This window comes from Hippopotamus amphibius, chromosome 5 (genome assembly GCF_030028045.1).
Source record: "Hippopotamus amphibius kiboko isolate mHipAmp2 chromosome 5, mHipAmp2.hap2, whole genome shotgun sequence".
Taxonomy (NCBI): Eukaryota; Metazoa; Chordata; class Mammalia; order Artiodactyla; family Hippopotamidae; genus Hippopotamus; species Hippopotamus amphibius.
The window spans coordinates 69,251,958-69,272,255 of record NC_080190.1 but is presented as its reverse complement, the minus strand read 5'-3'; the positions used below and the strand labels follow the sequence as shown (position 1 = coordinate 69,272,255).

The 20,298-nt window shown below is 34.2% G+C and overlaps 1 protein-coding gene across 1 annotated transcript in view; it reads right to left on the bottom strand.

Moving 5' to 3' along the window:
• Positions 1-20,298, bottom strand: part of CTNNA3 (catenin alpha 3) — a 1,725,716-nt gene that overhangs the window by 513,788 nt on the left and 1,191,630 nt on the right. Inside the window, exon 11 of the mRNA XM_057737480.1 lies at positions 7,622-7,778. Coding sequence (XP_057593463.1) covers positions 7,622-7,778 — 157 coding nt within the window. The remainder of the gene's footprint in view (positions 1-7,621; positions 7,779-20,298) is intronic.

Here is a 20,298-nt window from a genome sequence, read left to right as displayed (position 1 = left end):
TTGCAAGCTCAGATACATGACTTCACATTTTCAGATCTTGTATCTGTACCCACCTGAGTAGCAGGAGGCATGCTTCTCTTCAGGTCCAGAGGAAGACCTTTGAAGGGCGTATAGAGAAGGATCACCGTGCCCTTCCTGCCTGAAAATCCTTCATCTCTAGCTGAAGTCTTTGGTCTTTCAGAATGCTCAAGAGCACTCTTGGACTCATTAGCAGGTGGCAAGGAGGGGAGTGGGTACCGTATGACAAAGATAAAGTTTCCAGCTAATCCCTTGCCTGACCTAAAAATTGTCCACAGGATTCACCATATTAGGATTTTAAATCATCCATATTATGCTGCAAATGCATGTGCTTAGAGTTGAAACACTGCCCAGAAATAACAAAGTACAAATGAAATTATGAGACTCACTTTGATTCTTTTCGTTAAAAAGTTTCTGTCAATATATCTGACTATGGCAAATAATATGGCTATTAATAATTGTTCATACACTCACTGAGACAGTCTCATACGCTCAATGAGAATTTTAAGGAAATCCTTTATTAAAGATCTATTTTATCATTCAGAGCCTTTGTAAATACATAACTAGCACATCTGCAGAATTTAGGAACTTTTTTACCTTTCAATACAAATTTAAAATGCAAGCCCTTAGTACTATTTATTGTATCAGTAAGGTTACTGATGATTACTACAGCTCTACCTTAAAGTTCTGGTAAAAATTCTCTAATCTGATTGATTTTGACGAAGTCAAAAAGAACTTCTATTTATAGCTTTTCTAAAGATCTAATTCATAATATTTGAACAACAGTCCTGCTGTATACTTGCTGTTCATTCAGACGAGGGCATGGTGAACTTGCCTGTAAGTACACAGAATGATGCGTGTTAAATTCCAGTTCATATGCCCAAACTACTATTCACTCATGTAAGTACAGGCAGTAATTCAAAACAGAATTAGCAATAGAGCAATAATGGATTACTTTGGGGGAGCTTATTCAATAATTTTTCAATGCACACTTTCTCCCTGTCATTCCATGACTTATGTAAAGCTGTGTGTATAATTTTTTTGGAGTCTCTGCAATGACTGAGCCATATACCATCACATGAAAATGTAACCACAGAGGACTCAGAGGGAAAAATCTACAACCACAAGACTGTCTCCTGATTTTAGCCAATGGCATAGAATATCCAGGCTGCAAGTCATCACTGGACTATTCTGATGATGAGTAGCTTTTTTTCTTGCTAAATGCACACCTGGGTTTTTCAGCCTGAGCTAGGTTTAAGTCATCAAACTGGCTCTCACCTCACCTTCCCATTGTTATGTCTTGCATGTGTGTGTCAGTCTTATGTTTTAATTCTTGGAGGAGGGGTGGAGAGAGTGAGGGAACACCTGCTTTATATTGGGCTTACTTTATTTTCACTTCTAAGAGCAATTAAAGCATTATTTAGTACTACACTATCTACTTCTACATGAATGTTTTTCAGCATCTGGAGTTAGTTTTCTGAAGTATTGATGACACTACCATTTAAAATTTCAGACAATTTATGTTTTCCCAAAAATGTTCAGGGCTTTATATAATGTCACCTGTTGACTTTCTGAGTCCAGTACCAGTCCAAATGTACCCTCTGTTCCTGTAATACTGGACAACTTGCTATCCTCAAACCCACCATGCACTTTCACATGCTTTTCTCTCTTTCTGGGATGTTATTTCAGTTTCTTAAAGTTTCAATTCAACAATTCAGTGCAACCAGTATCTGTTTAATGATACTTCCCTCAATACCCTGACATTCCAGCAGCATTAATTGCACAACATTTGAATTCCCTAGAAGCAAACATTGTGCCTTTTCCTTCTTTGCACCCTTCTCCATTTCCCAGCATACTGCCTTGTACATAGTTGATATTCAACACACTTTTATCAAAATTCATTTCTGTAGAATATGATTTCAAATCTCAACTTTAAAGGAATAGATTTCACATCTTGATCTTTAATCAATTAAAATTTCATGTAGGTATGTGTTGAAGAGGTAAATAAGAGAATGTATGGTAATAGATAATTGGTTATAATTATATAATTTATCTTTGCATAGATATGTACTATGGGTCATATTTTTATCCCAACACCTATTCCATAAACATTATATGAGATTTAATAGTGCTTAGTTTGTGTGCAATTAATTAACATGGATCTTGCTACTATTATGTGTTTATTGAGTATTAACTTATGAAGGAGTATTAACTTATTTGCATTTTCTTTTGTCAAATTATTCTATTTTCATTTTCCTTTGTAGAAGCTAAAGATCATGTTCACTACAATTTCATGAACATAGAGGACTCTGTTAGTGCATTTTTGATGGCAGTATCAGAGTTATATTTGTGTCACTAAGTCAAGGTCACAGAACATTGTGATGATTAATGCCTGAAGTTATTTGAATAATTTGAATATTTTAAAAAATATTCATTCCGTGGCTGACCACATTAAATGAAAGCATAAGACATAAATCTCCCCAAATTAATCTTGCAGAATTGAGAAGGGGAATAGATACTTTTTTTTTCTCATTTAGCAAATACCTATTGAGAATCTTCAAGCAAAACTCTGGAAGCAGGAGGTTCAAATAGAAAGATTACATGATCATTCAAGTAAGAGATAGTGGCTTGAACTGGACTGACAGCAATAAACATGCACATTAAAGAGAACTCTAGGACATGGAATAAAGAAAATCTTTAAGCATCCTCCAATAATATGATTCACAGAGAATCAAAATGATGTTATCTTTAAAATGAGAAAACCTTTTACAATGAAGGAAGAACAGTGCTAATTCTAATCAATAAGTGGTCAATCTCCCTTTTAGAAAATTCCAAACCATTATCAGTGGCTTCCTCCATTGCTCATGTGGTCCCCTCTCTTCAACAATCTCCATTGTCATAATTCTCGTACAAGTTACCTTTTCCACTAACTTTTACTCATTATTTAATCTCCAGTACCTGTTGTAGGGTTCAGCACTTAAAATTATGCAATAAATATTTAATGAATGAATGAAAGAATAAGTGAAACAAAGGTCATATCTTCACAAGCCCTCACACTTAATCAGTTCTTAGTAATTGTTGAATAGCTCTTATGGTCCAAGTCATCCCCTCCTCTTTCAAAGTTTACTTCTAAATTCAGTTCCTTGGGATTATAGCTCACTATGAGTCAATTAATGTAATGGTTCAAAAAGATGATTCACGTGTTAATATGTTTCCTCTTTCAAATCTGCATCTTAAACAGAAAACTTAAATATTTTTTTACTCCCACACGGATAACCAATACTGGGAATTTAGACACCATGGCAAGCTGGAAGGATAGAGTTTCTCAAATCTTATCACACAGACACATCTTTTGTCTATACACACAGACTCTGATGTGGTCAAAGAATCTTCAGACCAGCTACTCTCTGATAGGTGTTTTGTCATATGTGTTTTCAGAGAGTGACAAAAAACACAGTGAATGGTGTGGGGATAAGCCCCGTAGTCAGTGATATGACAAAATGTTTGGGGATCAATGCATTTTGGAGATGTTTTCTTATTACTTGTAAGATAATATTGACAGTATTACATAAATAACATTAAACTAAAAAGAGGCTCTTTTGGACAACTGCATATCAGAGAACTTAGTTTGCCAAACACTTTGCTTCACTGTTTCATTTTATTTTTACACATAAAATTTTAAAATAGATAATACATTTGTGAGGTATCTATATTCCTTATGATTTTAAAGAAAGGACTGATTTCACTTATGTTTGGAATTTTCTAGGTATAGCAGCAAACAAAAATGGCTTTTGAAAATTGGTATTTTGACTTTTATATGAGAAACTGGTGATTATATAAACATATAATTTAAAAATCATTAATGATATTTCTATACTTGGATATCCAACAAATAAAAGACATTTGGTATTAAGAAATGCCATTATTCCAAGAGCTACTAGTCAATATTGGATGATCTAATCATATTAAAATATTATGTAGGGCAAACATTTTACTAATGTGATCCCTACCTTTGTTAATAATAATAAAATAATAAAGTCCAAGAATATTTTCTCACTGATTTTAGGCTTTAATTTTTGTTTACATTTTAATGTGGAGAGCTGATGTTCTGAGAATCCAAAATCATCAAACTCGACTTTTTAAAACTGACTCAGGAGAAAGTAAGAATCTTTTCAGGACCCCTATTCTTTTTCTTATAAAAAAATCAAAATAATTGAGTATTGCTATCAACTACTGGAAGAAAGTCCAAGAAAAAGATGAAATGTTTATTTAAAAAAAACCTAAAACGGGGACTTCCCTGGTGGCGCAGTGGTTAAGACTCCAAGCTCCCAATGCAGCCCACGTTCGATCCCTGGTCAGGGAATTAGATCCCACGTGCATGCTGCAAGTGAGTTCACATGCCACAACTAAGGAGCTCACCTGCAGCAACTAAGGAGCCCATCTACCACAACTAAGACTCAGCACAACTAAATAAATATTTTAAAAATTGAAAATATAATATTCTCAAGGTAATTCATAATTAAGATATGTTATGAACTAACCTGTCAGTCATTCTGCCTGGCAAACAGAGGAACCAGAAGTCTGTTAATACAAATGGCATATTCTAAAAGATCATTGTAAAGTAGTACCAGAGAAGTTGTTCACCACAGATCACATATGCAACTTTTTCTAAGAAGATCTGTCCCACACAAAAGCTGCCAGGTTGTGACCATGATTAGCCATCTGAAGAAAGATAATCCATCCACTGGTTGGCCTGTGATCTAGGACTTCGGATTTATGTCCCAGTACTAAAAGTATGTATAGAGCCAGCTAGATTCTTTCTTATTTATTTGACTAGGAAGATTTAGAGAAGAGAAGCCATTATCTCTGGGAACAGATGTTTGAAAGTTATAATGTAACAAGAAACAATACTAGAGCTCATGCTAGACTATCACAAGGTAAGTTTATGAAGATACAGAAACTTGAGAAAGCAGTGAATACCACTAAGTGTTTGGGGCAAACACTTTTTTTCTCTAGTCAACAGCCATTTCCCCTTTGTTTCTGCTGATAAAACCTCTGATTTTGTTTGTATATAAGTGACTAGTCAGAAAAGTTGAGTTATGAACTGGTCTAAGCCCAGTGGTCTGTTAGGATAAGTTTATACCGGCTCACAAAAGCTATTTTTATGCATCTCTTCCCAATTCAGAGTTCAATGACATCGCAGTGGCAGCTGGAAACCCGCCAGTGTGGGAGTATTTATGTCACAGAAATCAGCAAGTATTACAAATTAGGGCTACTACTCTCTCTGGCTCCAGTCGGTTGTTAATCATTTATCAGCACTCTAAGCCCATCATGGAAATCCCATTTCCTTTTGCCATCAATTGGTCCAGGAGTAGGTAGAAGACCAAGTTCTGATCCATGATTAGAGAAAATCTGATGGAAGGCATCTGGGAAAGCCTTCTTTCTTGGTAAGTTAAAGCCAAAAAGTCAACCTGCCTTTTTGCTTTAAGTGATACTGTGTAGCACTTTGAGATGCAACATGAGGGAAGGTCAATAGAAATCCAGAGATACCTACATAGGTCATTAATAAACCTTAAACCACAACCAAACTGGCAATCAAAAAAGGTCAGGAAAGTGAGAACAGTCCACAGCAGGTACAGAAAATAATGAAATGCACTGTTTGTAGAGAATTTAAAAACGATAATGAAACACATTAAATATTAATCCACTTTTTATTATTACCATGTACTGGCAATTCCAAAAAATGTTAGTGATGAGATACTCCTCCCCACACACAGGAACTATTCCTATCCAAGTTCTCTGGTGTATTACGGCCGATAAGTCGAGAATCAACTACCTTAAACATCTAGTTACATGAGATAATTAAAGGTTTTTGTTATTTAAGCAATTTTCTTATGAGTTTTCTGTCACATGCAGGTAAAACATTATTAAGCACTATAGTTTTTCACAGAAAAGTAACAGATTCAGAGGTTCTAGATCAGGCTAATCCAGTACTAAAAGGAAAACCATGGGCACCTGCTCTGAGGACCCACACAATTGCTGAGATCCCAGGCTCCCCACAGCTCTAATCACAGAAGGCCTGGCCAGTTATGGCTCCTGTTCTTACATGTTCAGAGATTTTCCCTACTGTGCCATCAGCTTAATTATAATAAACTGCCTTTACATCGACTAGTATAAGCAGGTTTGTTTGCCTTGTAACCAAAAGAACCAACTGAAAATCAAAATCTGGCATTTAACAACTAAATTACAAAAGACTGACCCAACATAATATGTTGATTGGTTTCACATTGCAAAGTCTACTAAGAAGTTAGCAAATAGATGCAAATATGCTTCACATAGCATCATGTACAGTAGTTGAAATTTATCTAAATGCTCATGAAAGGAGAACAGATAAATTAATGATTTTTTGAAGAAAATATAATAATGTAGGAAAATTCAGCCAACTATTACCTGTAAAAAGGCAATACATAATGACAAAATTATTTGAAAACATATATATATATTATATATATAGATATATGCTGGATGGAAATAAATCACATATCAATAGTTATTTCTGAATAGTGGTATCAAGGGACATTAATATTTCTCCTGTTCATTCTCTATTATTTTCAAAGGTTGAGCTCTAAATAAAAAATAATTTTAAAGTAGTTAATTAGCAAATATTTTCTTTTCATTAGTGTATTATGAAAATACACCAGGTTTCAGGATATTGTTCACAGTGAGAAAGTATACATATATGAAAGGAATTAAATCAATAGGGTAGATAAAATACAATCAGGAAACTTTAAAAAAGATAAAACAAGGTTAGAAATTAATGAGAAATTGCATTTTATTAAAAACAATCATCACATTCCAAGAAAAGCTCTCTCAGAAAAAAATGTAATTTATTTTAGTGAGAGTCTTAATTTTTAAGAGAATAAAAAAATTTTTAAAGTATTTAGTTTTTTGCTGTTACAACAGTATAATCAAAACCCAAGTTATGCTTCTGAGGATATGGCTTTATGAGAGTAATTTCACAATCTGGTGGAATGCTATTCTAATATGTGATGAGAGCATCATCTGAGTTTGATATAGAATCTCAAGTCTGTCTGTTATTGATGCAGTTACATGTTTAGTCTTGTATATTCTATTCTTTAGATTACCACCATTCAAATACATATACTGTTAGTTGAAGTACATATTGTATCTCAAATCAATGAAGAGTTTTCCCATTAATATACATATGTTTTTCTTGGTGGAGAAAAATTTGGTTGGGAAAAAGTGGAGGAAAATCAAGAGATATAACTGTGTTAACGGGGAGGGGGATGATGATTTATTTGAAAAGCCAGGAAATGCCTAAAATTTCCACCTACTATTTTCAATTATGCTTTGCCCATGAATAGGAATTTGTTTTAGAGACACTGTAAATTGTTGAGGTGTATGGATTACAAGGCATGAGGCTCATAATCCTAAAGTAGATCATATGTCGCAGCACTTTGCTTCAGAAAGCCTATTATTACAAAAAGGCCTCATAATATTTCAAAAAATTAATTATATTCAGTATCATCCTATTTCAGAAAATGACAATAGCAAATGCAGAAATTAAAAGATGAAAACCTACCAGATACAGCAAGGAAGTCGTCAATGCTTGTAATATCGTCTACAGCTTCAGTAAGGACGTGGATATGATTCTCCCACGTGCGCTTGTACATTTCCATGGTTTTTTGGACCACTTGACTTTTGGGTCTTGCAGCCAAAGCGAGTGCAGCATTAATAACCTGTAAAAATGTAGAATGTTCACATAGTGATTTATTTCAGAATAGTTACCATTGTGCATATGACAGGTATTCTTTAAAAAAAAATTAGATATGTTTATGCCCTGATGTGTATAACTGCTTCTTTGTTATGGTAATAGTTTAATTTTATTTTTGGTAATAATTTAATTAATTTTAGAACTGTTTATTGAGCATCAATGCACTAAAAACTGCAAGAGATACAAAGATAATTGGTATCTGCCTGTAAGGAGCTTGTATATTACTCAATGGGAAGGACATCAAATAACTCCAGCTCAGTTCAGGATGCAATACATGCTGTAATTACAAAAATGACTGACAGTCCTTAGAGAGTAGAGAGATCACTCTCAGCAGAAGTTCTAAGAAAAAGTTTCAGGAAAGAATAATGTTTAACTGGTCATTTGGATTCACCTTGCACAACTGGGTAGTGAATGTCCATTAATGTGCAAATCACGGGAATAAAAGCTTTGACTTCCTTGAGGACTTGAACAATTTTACCAGTAGATATTCATTGTTTATCACATCATTTGTTTGTGCATTCACTCATCGTTAAATATTTCAAATATATTCTGAGTGTTTTTGTTTGTTTGTTTAAATGTATAAAGCACGCTTCTTGGTTTTAGGGATACAGCAATGAACAAGACACAAGCAAAAAACATTGTCTTCATGGGGCTTACATTCCAGTTGGGAAGACAGGCAATTAGCAAGTTAAATAAGTAAAATATATGGTCTCTTCGATGGTTGTAAGAACTAAGAAGAAAAACAGAGCAGAGAAGGGGGATATGGAGTGGAACGGTAGTGAGGGTAGGAAGTTTGCAGTTTCAGCAAGGCCTCACACTGAAGTAGACGTCATGTGTGGGAAAGTATTTTGGGACACAGAAGCGGCAATATTCCAAAGGTGAGAAAACAGGGGAAATGCTGTGAGAATGGCGAGCTGTCTCACCTAGAGCCTGGGTATGCATAAGGAGTCTTTGACTGTCCTGCTCAGGACTGTGACCATATTTGGAAGGTACTGTAGAGTCATTTAGACTTTTGATTGATTTGCTCAGAACTACACTTTAGAAAATTTGATTTGGCAGAGGAGACTACTGTAATAGGTTGCAGGAGTAAGAAAGAGTTTGGACTGCAGTGGTGGAGGTACTGAAAAAGTTTTGACAGGACTTTCGATAACTTAAAGGAGGATATGCTAGATCAGTTATTGCCAAGAATATTCAGACATTAACAAATCTGTGCAAAACAATGATTAGAGACAGGGAAACATATCCACAAAAGCAGAGTAACCACAGATTACAAACACATCAGGCTTCACAGAATGCTGCTTCTAGCAAACACGCTAGAACTAAAAGGTAGACAAATCCATGCAACGAATAACAATGGTTCTCTCAAAGTGGTGGAATTTCCAGTGCTTTTTATTTGATTTTGTGAGCGTAACTGAATTTTTCAGACTTTCTACAGTGAATATGTTTAGTCATATACTCAGAATAAATGAAGTTATTCTTTAAAGAAAGATGATTACTAAGGTTTTTCCATGATTAATGAAGAGAATGATTATAGTATTGATAGAAAATGAGAGATTAGAGTTAACAAGTCAGTCAGGGTTGTAGAAGCAGATGTGTGAAGCTGTTTTGGAGGACACTGTTGATGAAGAGTATGAGACATCAACTTTCCTAAGAGTGTTAGAAGCCAACAGAAGTTGACTTTGGAGTGACTCTTGGCTCTCCCTACAAATTACATAGTGGCCAATCACAGATGTGAAATTGGAGTTCATAAAAAAGTTGTCATTCATTTACTCATTTATTTGTTCATGCATTGAAATAAATTGGTGCTATCAGATTCTACGTGGAATACTAAGGACATCACAATGAAAAGGATTCCATAACAATTTCTAAAACAGCCCATAGTATAGAAGGGAAATAAGCCAAAAGCTAGGCAACCGCAACATACCAGTGATTCTCAAACTTTAGCCTATATCAGAATCCCCTTGGATGGCTTGTTAAAACAGATACCTGAGCTACACCTGAGAGTTTCTAATTCAGTTGATGTGCTTTGGAGCCTGAGAATTTGCATGTCTAACAAATTCCCAGGTGATGGTGATGCTACTGGTCTGGGGCTCCCAGCTTGAGAACCACTGTGATATACAAGTGCTATAATGTAGGGGCTATTGTAAAGGCAAGCAGAAGATGGCCTACAACACATGGTAGAGGTACTCAGCTCCGTAAGGAAAGATGTTTCAAAGGACTAAAATCTGAAAAATAAGTGGAAATTAGTATAAGATGATATCCATTTAAGAAAAGGCAATAACATGTGCAATGAAGACCTAGAAGCAAGGTGCAGCCTAACTCCACCTCCTGGGGCAGAGGAGATAGTAATAGAGTTGCAAGAAAATCAAAGAAGACAATGGAAAGAGGAAGGAAAGAACACACCTTTGTGTCCCAATATAGAGGACCAATATATAGATGAGGAACGGATACAGAGGAAGCGATTAAGCTGAGAGAAGGAATCATAAAGGAGGTAGAAAAGTAAGTTATTGAAGCATCAAGATGAGGAAGAAAATCCTTTCAAAAGGTCCAATGCCATAGGAATGTTAAGAAGAATGAGAACTAAAAATGGCTTTTGAATTTGGAAAACAGGAATCACTGATGTAGCAGAATATTAGATACAAGGTTCAGCTTTCACCAAAATATAATGACAACAATAAAAAGAATTTTTTTCCTACTCAGTAATCTAAAGGCTGCACCTTACCTACATGGCTTTCAACAAATAATTGGAGGTACAGTGGGAGAGAAATTAGTTGCTTAAAAATATTATGTTGATATTCTCTTATTTCTTTTTTTATGAAAGAGGAACATATTGAATTTCAAGGAAACACACTACCTTTAGAAATAACAACTCTGCAGTATCCCTGGACTTTAGTTTTAGAGTTTTATTAACCTACTAACTTATGTATGTTTGTGTACACTGCAGAGGCTCTGCTCTCTAGTGTTTCGTTGTCCCTGCAGTTGAGCAACTGTACACATGTGGTTGTGCTGACAGTATGCCTTCACACTCCATGCATACTTTTAAAGTACTCATGCAGATCCCTCAGTGGTGATATGGAATCATAAATATAAGGCAGGCTATATTTTGTACGAACATTTCCAGTTCTGCAGCTGATCCAATTTATCTGATTCAACATTGCACACGATGAGAAAATTTATCCTATTTGACTCTCCTGATAATTAGCTTAAATCTAAAAGCAGACAAAACTCAGAAGATGTGCAAACCCCCCTTTAAGGCAGAAGAAATCTTCATCCCAGTGTCATACTCTTAACATTATAGCTACTGAGTTGGCCAAAAAGTTCATTCGTGTTTTTTCCATAAGATGTTATGGAAAAACCCCAAACGAACATTTGGCGAATCCAATACACATCTAGAGTTCGGGGAAATAAAAGACTATTCTTAAATCCTCTTCATGCGTAACTAAAGATAACAAATCTGAAGTGAATGATGTTGCTTTCTGAGGCATCTTTCTTTAGGTTATGGTTGAGATGTGTACACGTTGGAAAACACCTTTGACCCTGTGAATCACCTAATCAGTCAGCTCACCTTTGAAACAGTATCTTTAACTTTAGGGCCTTATATTTTAATAGTACTATTTTAACAGCCTTCCGAATAGTTTCCTAATTCCAGTCCGTATTTGCTCCAGGCCATTCTCCTTGCTACAAACACAAAATTATTACAAATGCAAAATTATTACAAAAAATTATTACAGTCCTGTAATAATTTAGGATGCCATGAGTGAGTCTATGATCCTGAAAACCAAAGAAGTCTCACTGAAGGAAAAAAAAATAGTGTTTGTGTTAAAATGCATATAACATAAATTTGACCATTTTAACCATTTATAAGTTTAAAATTCTGTGGCATAAAATATACTTACATTATCATACAACAAGTATCACTACTCATCTCCAGAACTTTTTCATCTCCCCCAAAAGAAACTGTGTATCCATCAAACAAAAACTTCTTATTCTCTCCTCTCTTCAGCCACAGTAACCACCATTCTACTTTCTGTCTCTATAAATTTGACTATTCTAGATACCTCACAGAATCAGAATCATACAACATTTGACCTTTTGTGTGTGGCTTTTTCATGTAGAATAATGTTGTAGCATATGTCAAAATTTTATTTCTTTGTAAAGCTGAATAATATTCCACTACGCATACATATATTTTGCTTGTCCATTTATCTGTTGATGGATATTTAGGTTGCTTTCAACTTTTGCCTACTGTGAATAACGTGCCTAAAAACATTGGTGTACGAATATCTCATTGAGTCCTGGCTTTCAAATGTTTTGTTTATATACCACAAATGAAATTTTTGGGTCATGTGGTAATTCCAAGTTCAGTTTTTTTTTAGGAAATGTCATACTGTTTTCCACAGTGCCTACACCATTTTAGATTCCAACCAGCAATATACAAAGGTCCCAGTTTCTCCACTTTCCAGACACAGTTTCTAAATAGTTCCTTTGAATTAATGTTTTGAATAGAAAGAAGAAAGTTCCACCAGTATTCCCATTTTACTGGTAAGACAATGGAGGCACAAAGAGATCGAATAACTTATGCAAAGGTATACAGGGAACTCTAGACTATAAGACAAGAGGCTCAAGTTACAGTTTTACTTTGCTTCAAACTGATTTTATGTACACAAAAGAGTCCTATTAACTCTCCCAGGACTCATTTCACGAGAAGTTATAGGCAAGTGTGCACTGGGGTGGGGGTAGGGGGCAGTGGTTGAATTAGCTGATCCTGCTCAGGTTCCTTCAGATTTGAACACACAGATTTAATGTTATCAGCTGATGGATATACTTCTTTTAAAAGATTCCTGAAAACAGTTACTTTAAAAGTGAAAATAAATCCACGTAATTTAATTTTCCTCAGAGATACTTCAATATTGGCATTGATACAAATAATCTTAAACATCTTAGTTAATATAACAAAAGCACTTTGTGGATTAAAAAGATGAGTTATGTGTAAGCACCTATAGGTCTGATTACCTCAGTGTCATGGCGTGTAGAGAAAATTAAAATAACTAGATATATGATACCTCAAATACATCTAAGCTAGTATGTGAGGGGAATTTATACGACATCCACTTAAACTGGTAACACTGTAATAATTTTGGAATTGTAGCAACCATGGTAATAACATCAAATTCAGTGCTCCAATCTTGTGCATTCTTTTCTTAGTTGCTTAAACAGTATTCTACTACCGAACATTTCTCACTTTCTATGTTGGTTTTTCCACATTTCCTTAGTTTTGATAACCTTTTCTTTTTTTGTCTTCTCTCATTTATGGGAAACTATCATTACATTTTAAAAGTAAGCATGTGATATTTGTCATCAAGAATCTCCATAGCCACATCTTTATGTTAAATGATAAAAGCATTTTGAGGTTGGGGAGGGGTAGTGGTGAGGAGACATAACCTGTCATGGACCCTCATAAATTCATAAACGATTAGATTGCATTCAGCTTTGGCCTAACAGTGTTATAATCTCCTTATTCCATGAAGGGTTGATCCATGCATGATAGGATTACTCACATAAATCTCCTCATGAGGCTCTAACTTGCCTTTGGATACATATAAAAAAATGAGATAACCTACTCTAGGGGTGAAAAATAATTTTTATAAAGGGAAGGGGGCGAAGCTGATTTCTGGAAGTATATGGCATTCTACGAAAGTCTATACATTTCTTTTATATATATTCTAGTATAAACTTTCATATCTCTTAACCTGTACTGCTAGAGAAAAAGAGGAAAATTCAATCTAGGACTATTTAGATTTCGGAAAATATAATGCTCCCTAGAAGGTCTGTAAAAGGCAATTATTTTATGTGAAAATCAAACTACTACTTTCTTGTTCTCTATACTAATTATCAAGACAGGATAACGTATTAAATCAAATAAGCAAGTGAGTGAGGAAAAGAATACCAAATGAATTATTTGGCATGACAATAGGTAGGTTTTACAGACAAATGAAGTTGGAATTTGGGGTATGATCCATCTTAATCCAGCTCTATTATTTATTAGTTTTGTGTGATTTTAGACAAATTTCTTACTCTCTGAGCCTCAATCCCTTATCTGTAATGGTTATAAAAAATGCTTATTACAAAGGTTGCAGCTAGAATTTAATTAGGTTAACTAAATAAAACAACTAATACTCACCTAGCACACAGTTAGACATTTTATGAATGTTTACTTCCATGGAGATAGTTTGGGAAAAAATACAAAGAATACTTTGGGAATTTAAACACTATATACATAAACACACAGACACACAGAATTTACAATTTTGATAGGCTCAAAAATCATTTTGGTATGTTAGTTATAAAAATGTCTCTTTGTCGAACAAACATGAATTTAAGGAAAACTGAAACTACAGAAATACTATGCTTTTGAGATTGACCTGTAATATAAAACTAAAATAAGTGAAAATTTGCTTTAAAAAGGAAAAACAAATTCTGAAACCAATATGGAAAACAATTTCTAATGATGAAAACAGAAGCAGATTTTTGGATCCATTTTAATCTGTAACTCATATTTAATAAGTTTAGAACTTGGAGTAGAAGAAATATGTACAGTCTTCCAAATTATATGGGTTCAAGTGGAGAAATTAAAAGTGAACTTCATATCTTTGCCAAATTAATAAATTCCCTTTCTTTAAAAAAGGAATTTTAAGTCAGAAATATCTACAAAGTTCCTTTTAATACACTAATCCAATTCCATATAAAGGCAATACACAAGCTATTCACTAATTGCCAAAATGTGTTTTAAAATAAGAGATTGGCAAAATTTAAAATGAAAAAACAAAAAGCATATATTTGCAATGTCTGCATGCTTGGGATTAGACATTCTCTCCACATACTTGGAATTTCTGAAGATTCAACTTGGTCTTTTCTAAAACAGTGAACTAAAAAGAGTTCATGCAACATTAGGAGATTTAACTTTCTTAATTGTCAAAGAATATTTGCTGTTTACCTACTATTTACCTAAAGTGAAGAAACATTAGACAGGGCAAACTCAGAAAAATTTTAAGGTGGTTAAGGGAGAAAAGCCATGCACAAATATTTAATGAAGGCTAACAAGTATATAAAACCCAAATTATATAAAGCAGTATTTTCCCTGAGCTTCCAAGATGTGTTAAGAGATATATACATAGGGTATAGGATATAAATTGGATTAAAATAGTCAAGGATAACTCGTTCTGTCTCCTTTTCTCATTGCTTTTGTTTTCACTCTTTCTCCCTCTAATGGGTTCCCAGAAGAGAAATTTCCTTAATGTCCTTGACCTAATATTTTGGCTTTTTGGATACTATGTCCACTGCAATAAGCCCACTCGACAGTACCATTATCTCCCAATGGAATAACTGAAGTAGCTTTAATCCTGGTCCAAGTCACTCTCTACAAACTAACGTTCCCAAATTACAAATCTCATGAAGCTCCCATCTGCCTTTTTATCTTAGGATAAATGCAAAAGTACCTAACTTGGCCTAAAGCCCTGAAATATTTGACACCTGTTTATTTCTCTAGCATCATTTACCATCAGTCCCCCTAACTTTCTACCTCCTTCTAGGTAAATCTAACTCATCTAATAGAGCTCACATCAAGAATCACTTCCTCAGGATAGCTTTATCAAATCTAGGTCAGGTTTCTTGTGATATACCCTCATAAAACAAGGTCTTTTTCCTCTTGAGTGTTTATCTCACTATGTAATGGGATGGTCATTAGAGTGAACTTTGAGTTCATTTGATAAATGTATGATCCACACCCCTCATTTCACTGAAAAACAGGAATTTTAATGTTTTAATGTTATCTTCCCAGGGAACATGGAGAGTGTTTAGTAGAATCCCCTTCCCATGTAACCAGGGCTCTAGTCTATGGTTCCTTCTACTTGGCAGGCCTACATATTTAATAAAGCCTCTTCCCAAGTGAATAAGTCCATCCCTACAAGGAACTCTTATACTAGCACAAAAAAGATTTTTAAAAAAATGTCCATATTGGTTTTCTTATAATTAAACTCTGGAATTATGGGGAAAAAATTGGGGCGCTGATAAGGTTTGTATTCAAAAGAAAAAGTGTTGATTAAATCTTCATATTAAGATATTTCAAGGGCCATTCTAAGCTAACGAACATTGGCCAATGGATTGGATCACCAGGATTTGCCTATTTATATATCTAATGCTCAATGTTAGAGAAACTAGGAATAGAGAAAGGTAAACATTAAAAAGGCATTTTCCCTATTGAATTGCCATACTCAGAGATGTGCCATTTTGCTAATTCTTGAGATTTGAGTTATACAACTTTGTCAGCTAGAGGTCAGAACAGGAAGATAAGAAGGAATCCAAGATGGCAAGTCAATTTAGAAACACTGTAGCAACTTTACCACATAGTCAGCATAAGTAAGGGAGTGTTCTATAATCTATTCAAATTGCCCTGAGACAATAAAAGTAAAGCCTTTTATTACCAATGTTTAGATGGAAAAGTAAAAACAAAATTAAGTAGTTAGAATATACTAATAATGAACTATCAGAAAGAAAAACAAAACAAAACAAAACAAAAAGTTCTGATTAAATTCACATCAAAAAGAATAAAATACCTAAGAATAAACTTAACCAAGGAGGTGAAAGATCTATGCTCTGAAAACTATAGATGAAGGAAATTGAAGATGATACCAGAAAATGGAAAGGTAGTTCATGTTCTCAGATTGGAAGAATTCATATTGTTAAAGTTTCCATACTGCCCAAAGCAATCTACAGATTTAATAAAATCCCTATCAAAAAACCATGACATTTTTTACAGAACTAAAACAAATAATCCAAACATTTATATGGACCCAAAAAAGACCCTGAATTGCCAAAACAATCTTGAGAAAAAAGGACAAAGCTAGAGGTATCATGCTCCCTGACTTCAGACAATACTACAAAGCTACAGTAATCAAAACAGTATGGTACTGGCACAAAAACAGACACATAGATCAATGGAACAGAATAGAGTCCAGAAATAAACTCATGCACCTATGGTCAATTAATCTATGACAAAGGATGCAAGAATATATAATGGAGAAAAGACAGTCTCTTCAACAAGTGGTGATGGGAAAATTGGACAGTTACCTGTAAAACAATAATACTAAAATATTTTCTCACACCATATACAAAAATAAACTCAAAATGGATTCAAGACCTAAATGTAAGACCTGAAACCATAAAACCCCTAGAAAAGAACACAAGCATAACACTCTTTGACATACACAGTGCTAATTTTTTTTTTTTTGATCTGTCTCCTAAGGCAAAGAAATAAAAGAAAAAGTAAGCAAATGGGTCCTAATTGAACTTATAAGCTTTTGCATAGCCAAGAAACCATTGACAAAATGAAAAGACAAGCTATGGAATGGGAGAAAATATTTGCAAATGATATGACCGATGAGGGATTAACATCCAAAATACACAAAGAGCTCATACAACTCTGCATCAAGAAAACAACTTGATTAAAAAATTGGCAGAAGACCTGTATAGACATCTTTCCAAAGAAGACATACAGAGATGGTTAACAGGTACAGGAAAAGATGTTCAACATGATAATTATTAGGAAAATGCAAATCAAAACCACAGGAGATATGACCTCACACATGTCAAAACAGCTATCATCAAAAAGACCACAAACAACAAATGTTAGAGAGGATGTGGAGAAAAGGGGATACTTGTACACTGTTGATGGGAATATAAATTGCTGTGGTCATTTTGAAAAACATTATGGAGGTTCCTCAGAAATCTAAAAATAGAATTACCATATCACCCAGCAATTCCACTCCTGGGTATATATTAAAAAGATATGAAAATACTAACTCTAAAAGATATGTGCACCCAAATGTTCATAGCAGCATTATTTACAGTGGCCAAATTATAGAAGTAACCCAACTGTTCATCAACAGATAAGTAGATAAAGAAGATGAGGTGTATATATGCAATAGAATATTACTAAGCCATTAAAAACAATGAAATTCTGCCATTTGCACCAACACGATGGACCTAGAGAGTATTCTGCTTAGTGAAATAAGTTAGAGAAAGATAAATACTGTATATTATCAATTATATGTGGAATCTAAAAAAAATAAAATAAAGCCAAAAATGTAAACAAAAAAACAGATTCACAGTTACAGAAAACAAACTAATGGATGCCAGTGGGAAGAGGGAAGAGGGGAGGGGCAAAATAGGGGTATGGGATTGAGAGATACAAATTATTATGTTTAAAATAGATAAGCAACAAGGATATATTGTATAGTACAGGAAACACAGCCACTATTTTGTACTAACTTTAAATGGAGTATAGTCTCTAAAATATTGAATCACTATGCTGTACACCCGAAACTAATATAATACTGTAAATCGACTATAATAAAAAAAAAAAGTCAGATGCTACCAACAAAAGGGAATATTATTAAATTTTTCTCAGCTACTATTTTATAAAAATCTTCTCAAGGGAGGGAGAGACAGAGAGAGAAACAAAATTCCCTGAGAATGAATTAGAGTTGCCTTTCTCAAATTAAAAGCTTTGTGTATAGTTTGGGCAATTCAATTTTTGCATCCTTTTTCTTTAATCTGTCAAATTTGAAATACAATATCTAGCTGATCGAATTATTTAGAACTAAATAGTAAAGTACATTAGCAGTGATTTGAAAACATAAATAAACTATATAAACTTAAGGTATTATTATGCCCCCCAAAATTCCTGATTTTTGAAAGATATTAATAGTGAGGGTTTGAGGAGAAAGTCATTTTCATTCTGGAAATAGAAGAAAAATTAATCATGTTTCCCCATCAAATAATTATAAACAATATTATTTAAAATTTACTACTATATTGGAGAAGACTACTTCTTGGTCACAATAAATTGTAAAAGTTCTAGATGTTTACTTTACTCTCTGGGACTGGAGTCCTTAATTGCTGAAGCATATTCACTGGTGCATGTGAAGTACCACAGTGATGCACTACTTATTGTAATAATTACACATTGAAAAAGCAATGGCCTACATTCAGGAGAATTCTCTTTGTGAGTATGCTTCTTAAGTAAAACAAACAAAAAAACAATCTGAATTCTCAGCTACAAATGAGTTAGTTGATAGACATTACCCTAGGAAGATATAATGATACTATACACTGGAAAATAGCCACTCTTTGTTGTGTACAAACCTGAAATTCTTAATTTCAAAGTGCTGTTTATTTTGTGCTTAGCAGGCTTGACCATAGCATGCAGAGTAAAAGATAAATAAGGCTGTGGTTTTTAATTACAGACTTGAATACACTGGGCTATGTACAGAATTCAGGAATAAAGTGCTACTGCTTCCTGGGAGTTGGACCTACGCAAATTAGATCAAGTAGTAGGCCACAAACTATGAACAGGAGGAAATTCTCTCTGGGGAAATACAGGTGACAAACATGCAATGGCTTTTAGCAGCTAGCAGGGTCTATTTGAAGAGCTAATGTCATTTCATATAAAGGATTGGGAAGAACTGCATGCTCTCCATGATGCGGACCAAGCAAAATTTCTTTGATGACTGAGTTTTCTTGACATAAAAGACATTATGTTTCCTTCTATTTTCTAGACTCATTTTCAGCCCTCCTGGTGAGGAATGGGAGGGCGTGGTCTAAATTTCTTCATAGTTAGCTAAGGCTATAGTTGCAGGGAAGGCAAGATTTGAGGGAAAATTTACATGCAAAATTCACAGAATTATGACCAGTTGACTGTGAGGGATGAGAATTAAGAAGGAGTCAAGATAGTTCCCAAGTCTCTGGCTTGAGTTACTCAGTTAATGGTGGTTCCAATGATGGAAATAAAAATACAGAAGATACAATTTGGGGGAGAAAAATTATGAGCTGCAAAAGCCCAAGATTAAATTAGAAGTGAAGCATTTATATGGAACACAATTTTTACCAAAAAAAAAAAAAAAGATTTACATAGAATTTTAAATTATGGATGTCTTGTTTGGTTGAATTTGGTAATTTTTTTTTATAGAAATTGTTTTCACTTTTCAAATAACATGAGTGGTTTCTTCGATTTGACAAATGGTTATAAAAACAAGTTTGCAACACATAAGAATATGTAGCAATCAGCTCCTGTATGAAACCTGATCATTAACTTAAAGTGCAGAAACTAATGACACACAACAGTAAGGGAGAATAGGAATGAGACCACAGTGACAAAGACCAGACTACATCTTTGTGTCAAAGGTCATGGGATTCACTTACATTCAAGGTTCAATAACTTTTAATGCAAAGACAAAATATTTGATAACACAAAACCCAGCTCATATAATGGTTTCATTCATTAACTTTGGAAAAACCACCAGTGAAAGTAAGACTTTTCTTACTACGTTTATGTGAGATAAATTCAAGGCAAATTTTTGTGACCCCTTCCACTTCCTTTTAAGAATAGGGTCTTCTCTATGATGTTATTAAAACCGATAAAAAGGTTA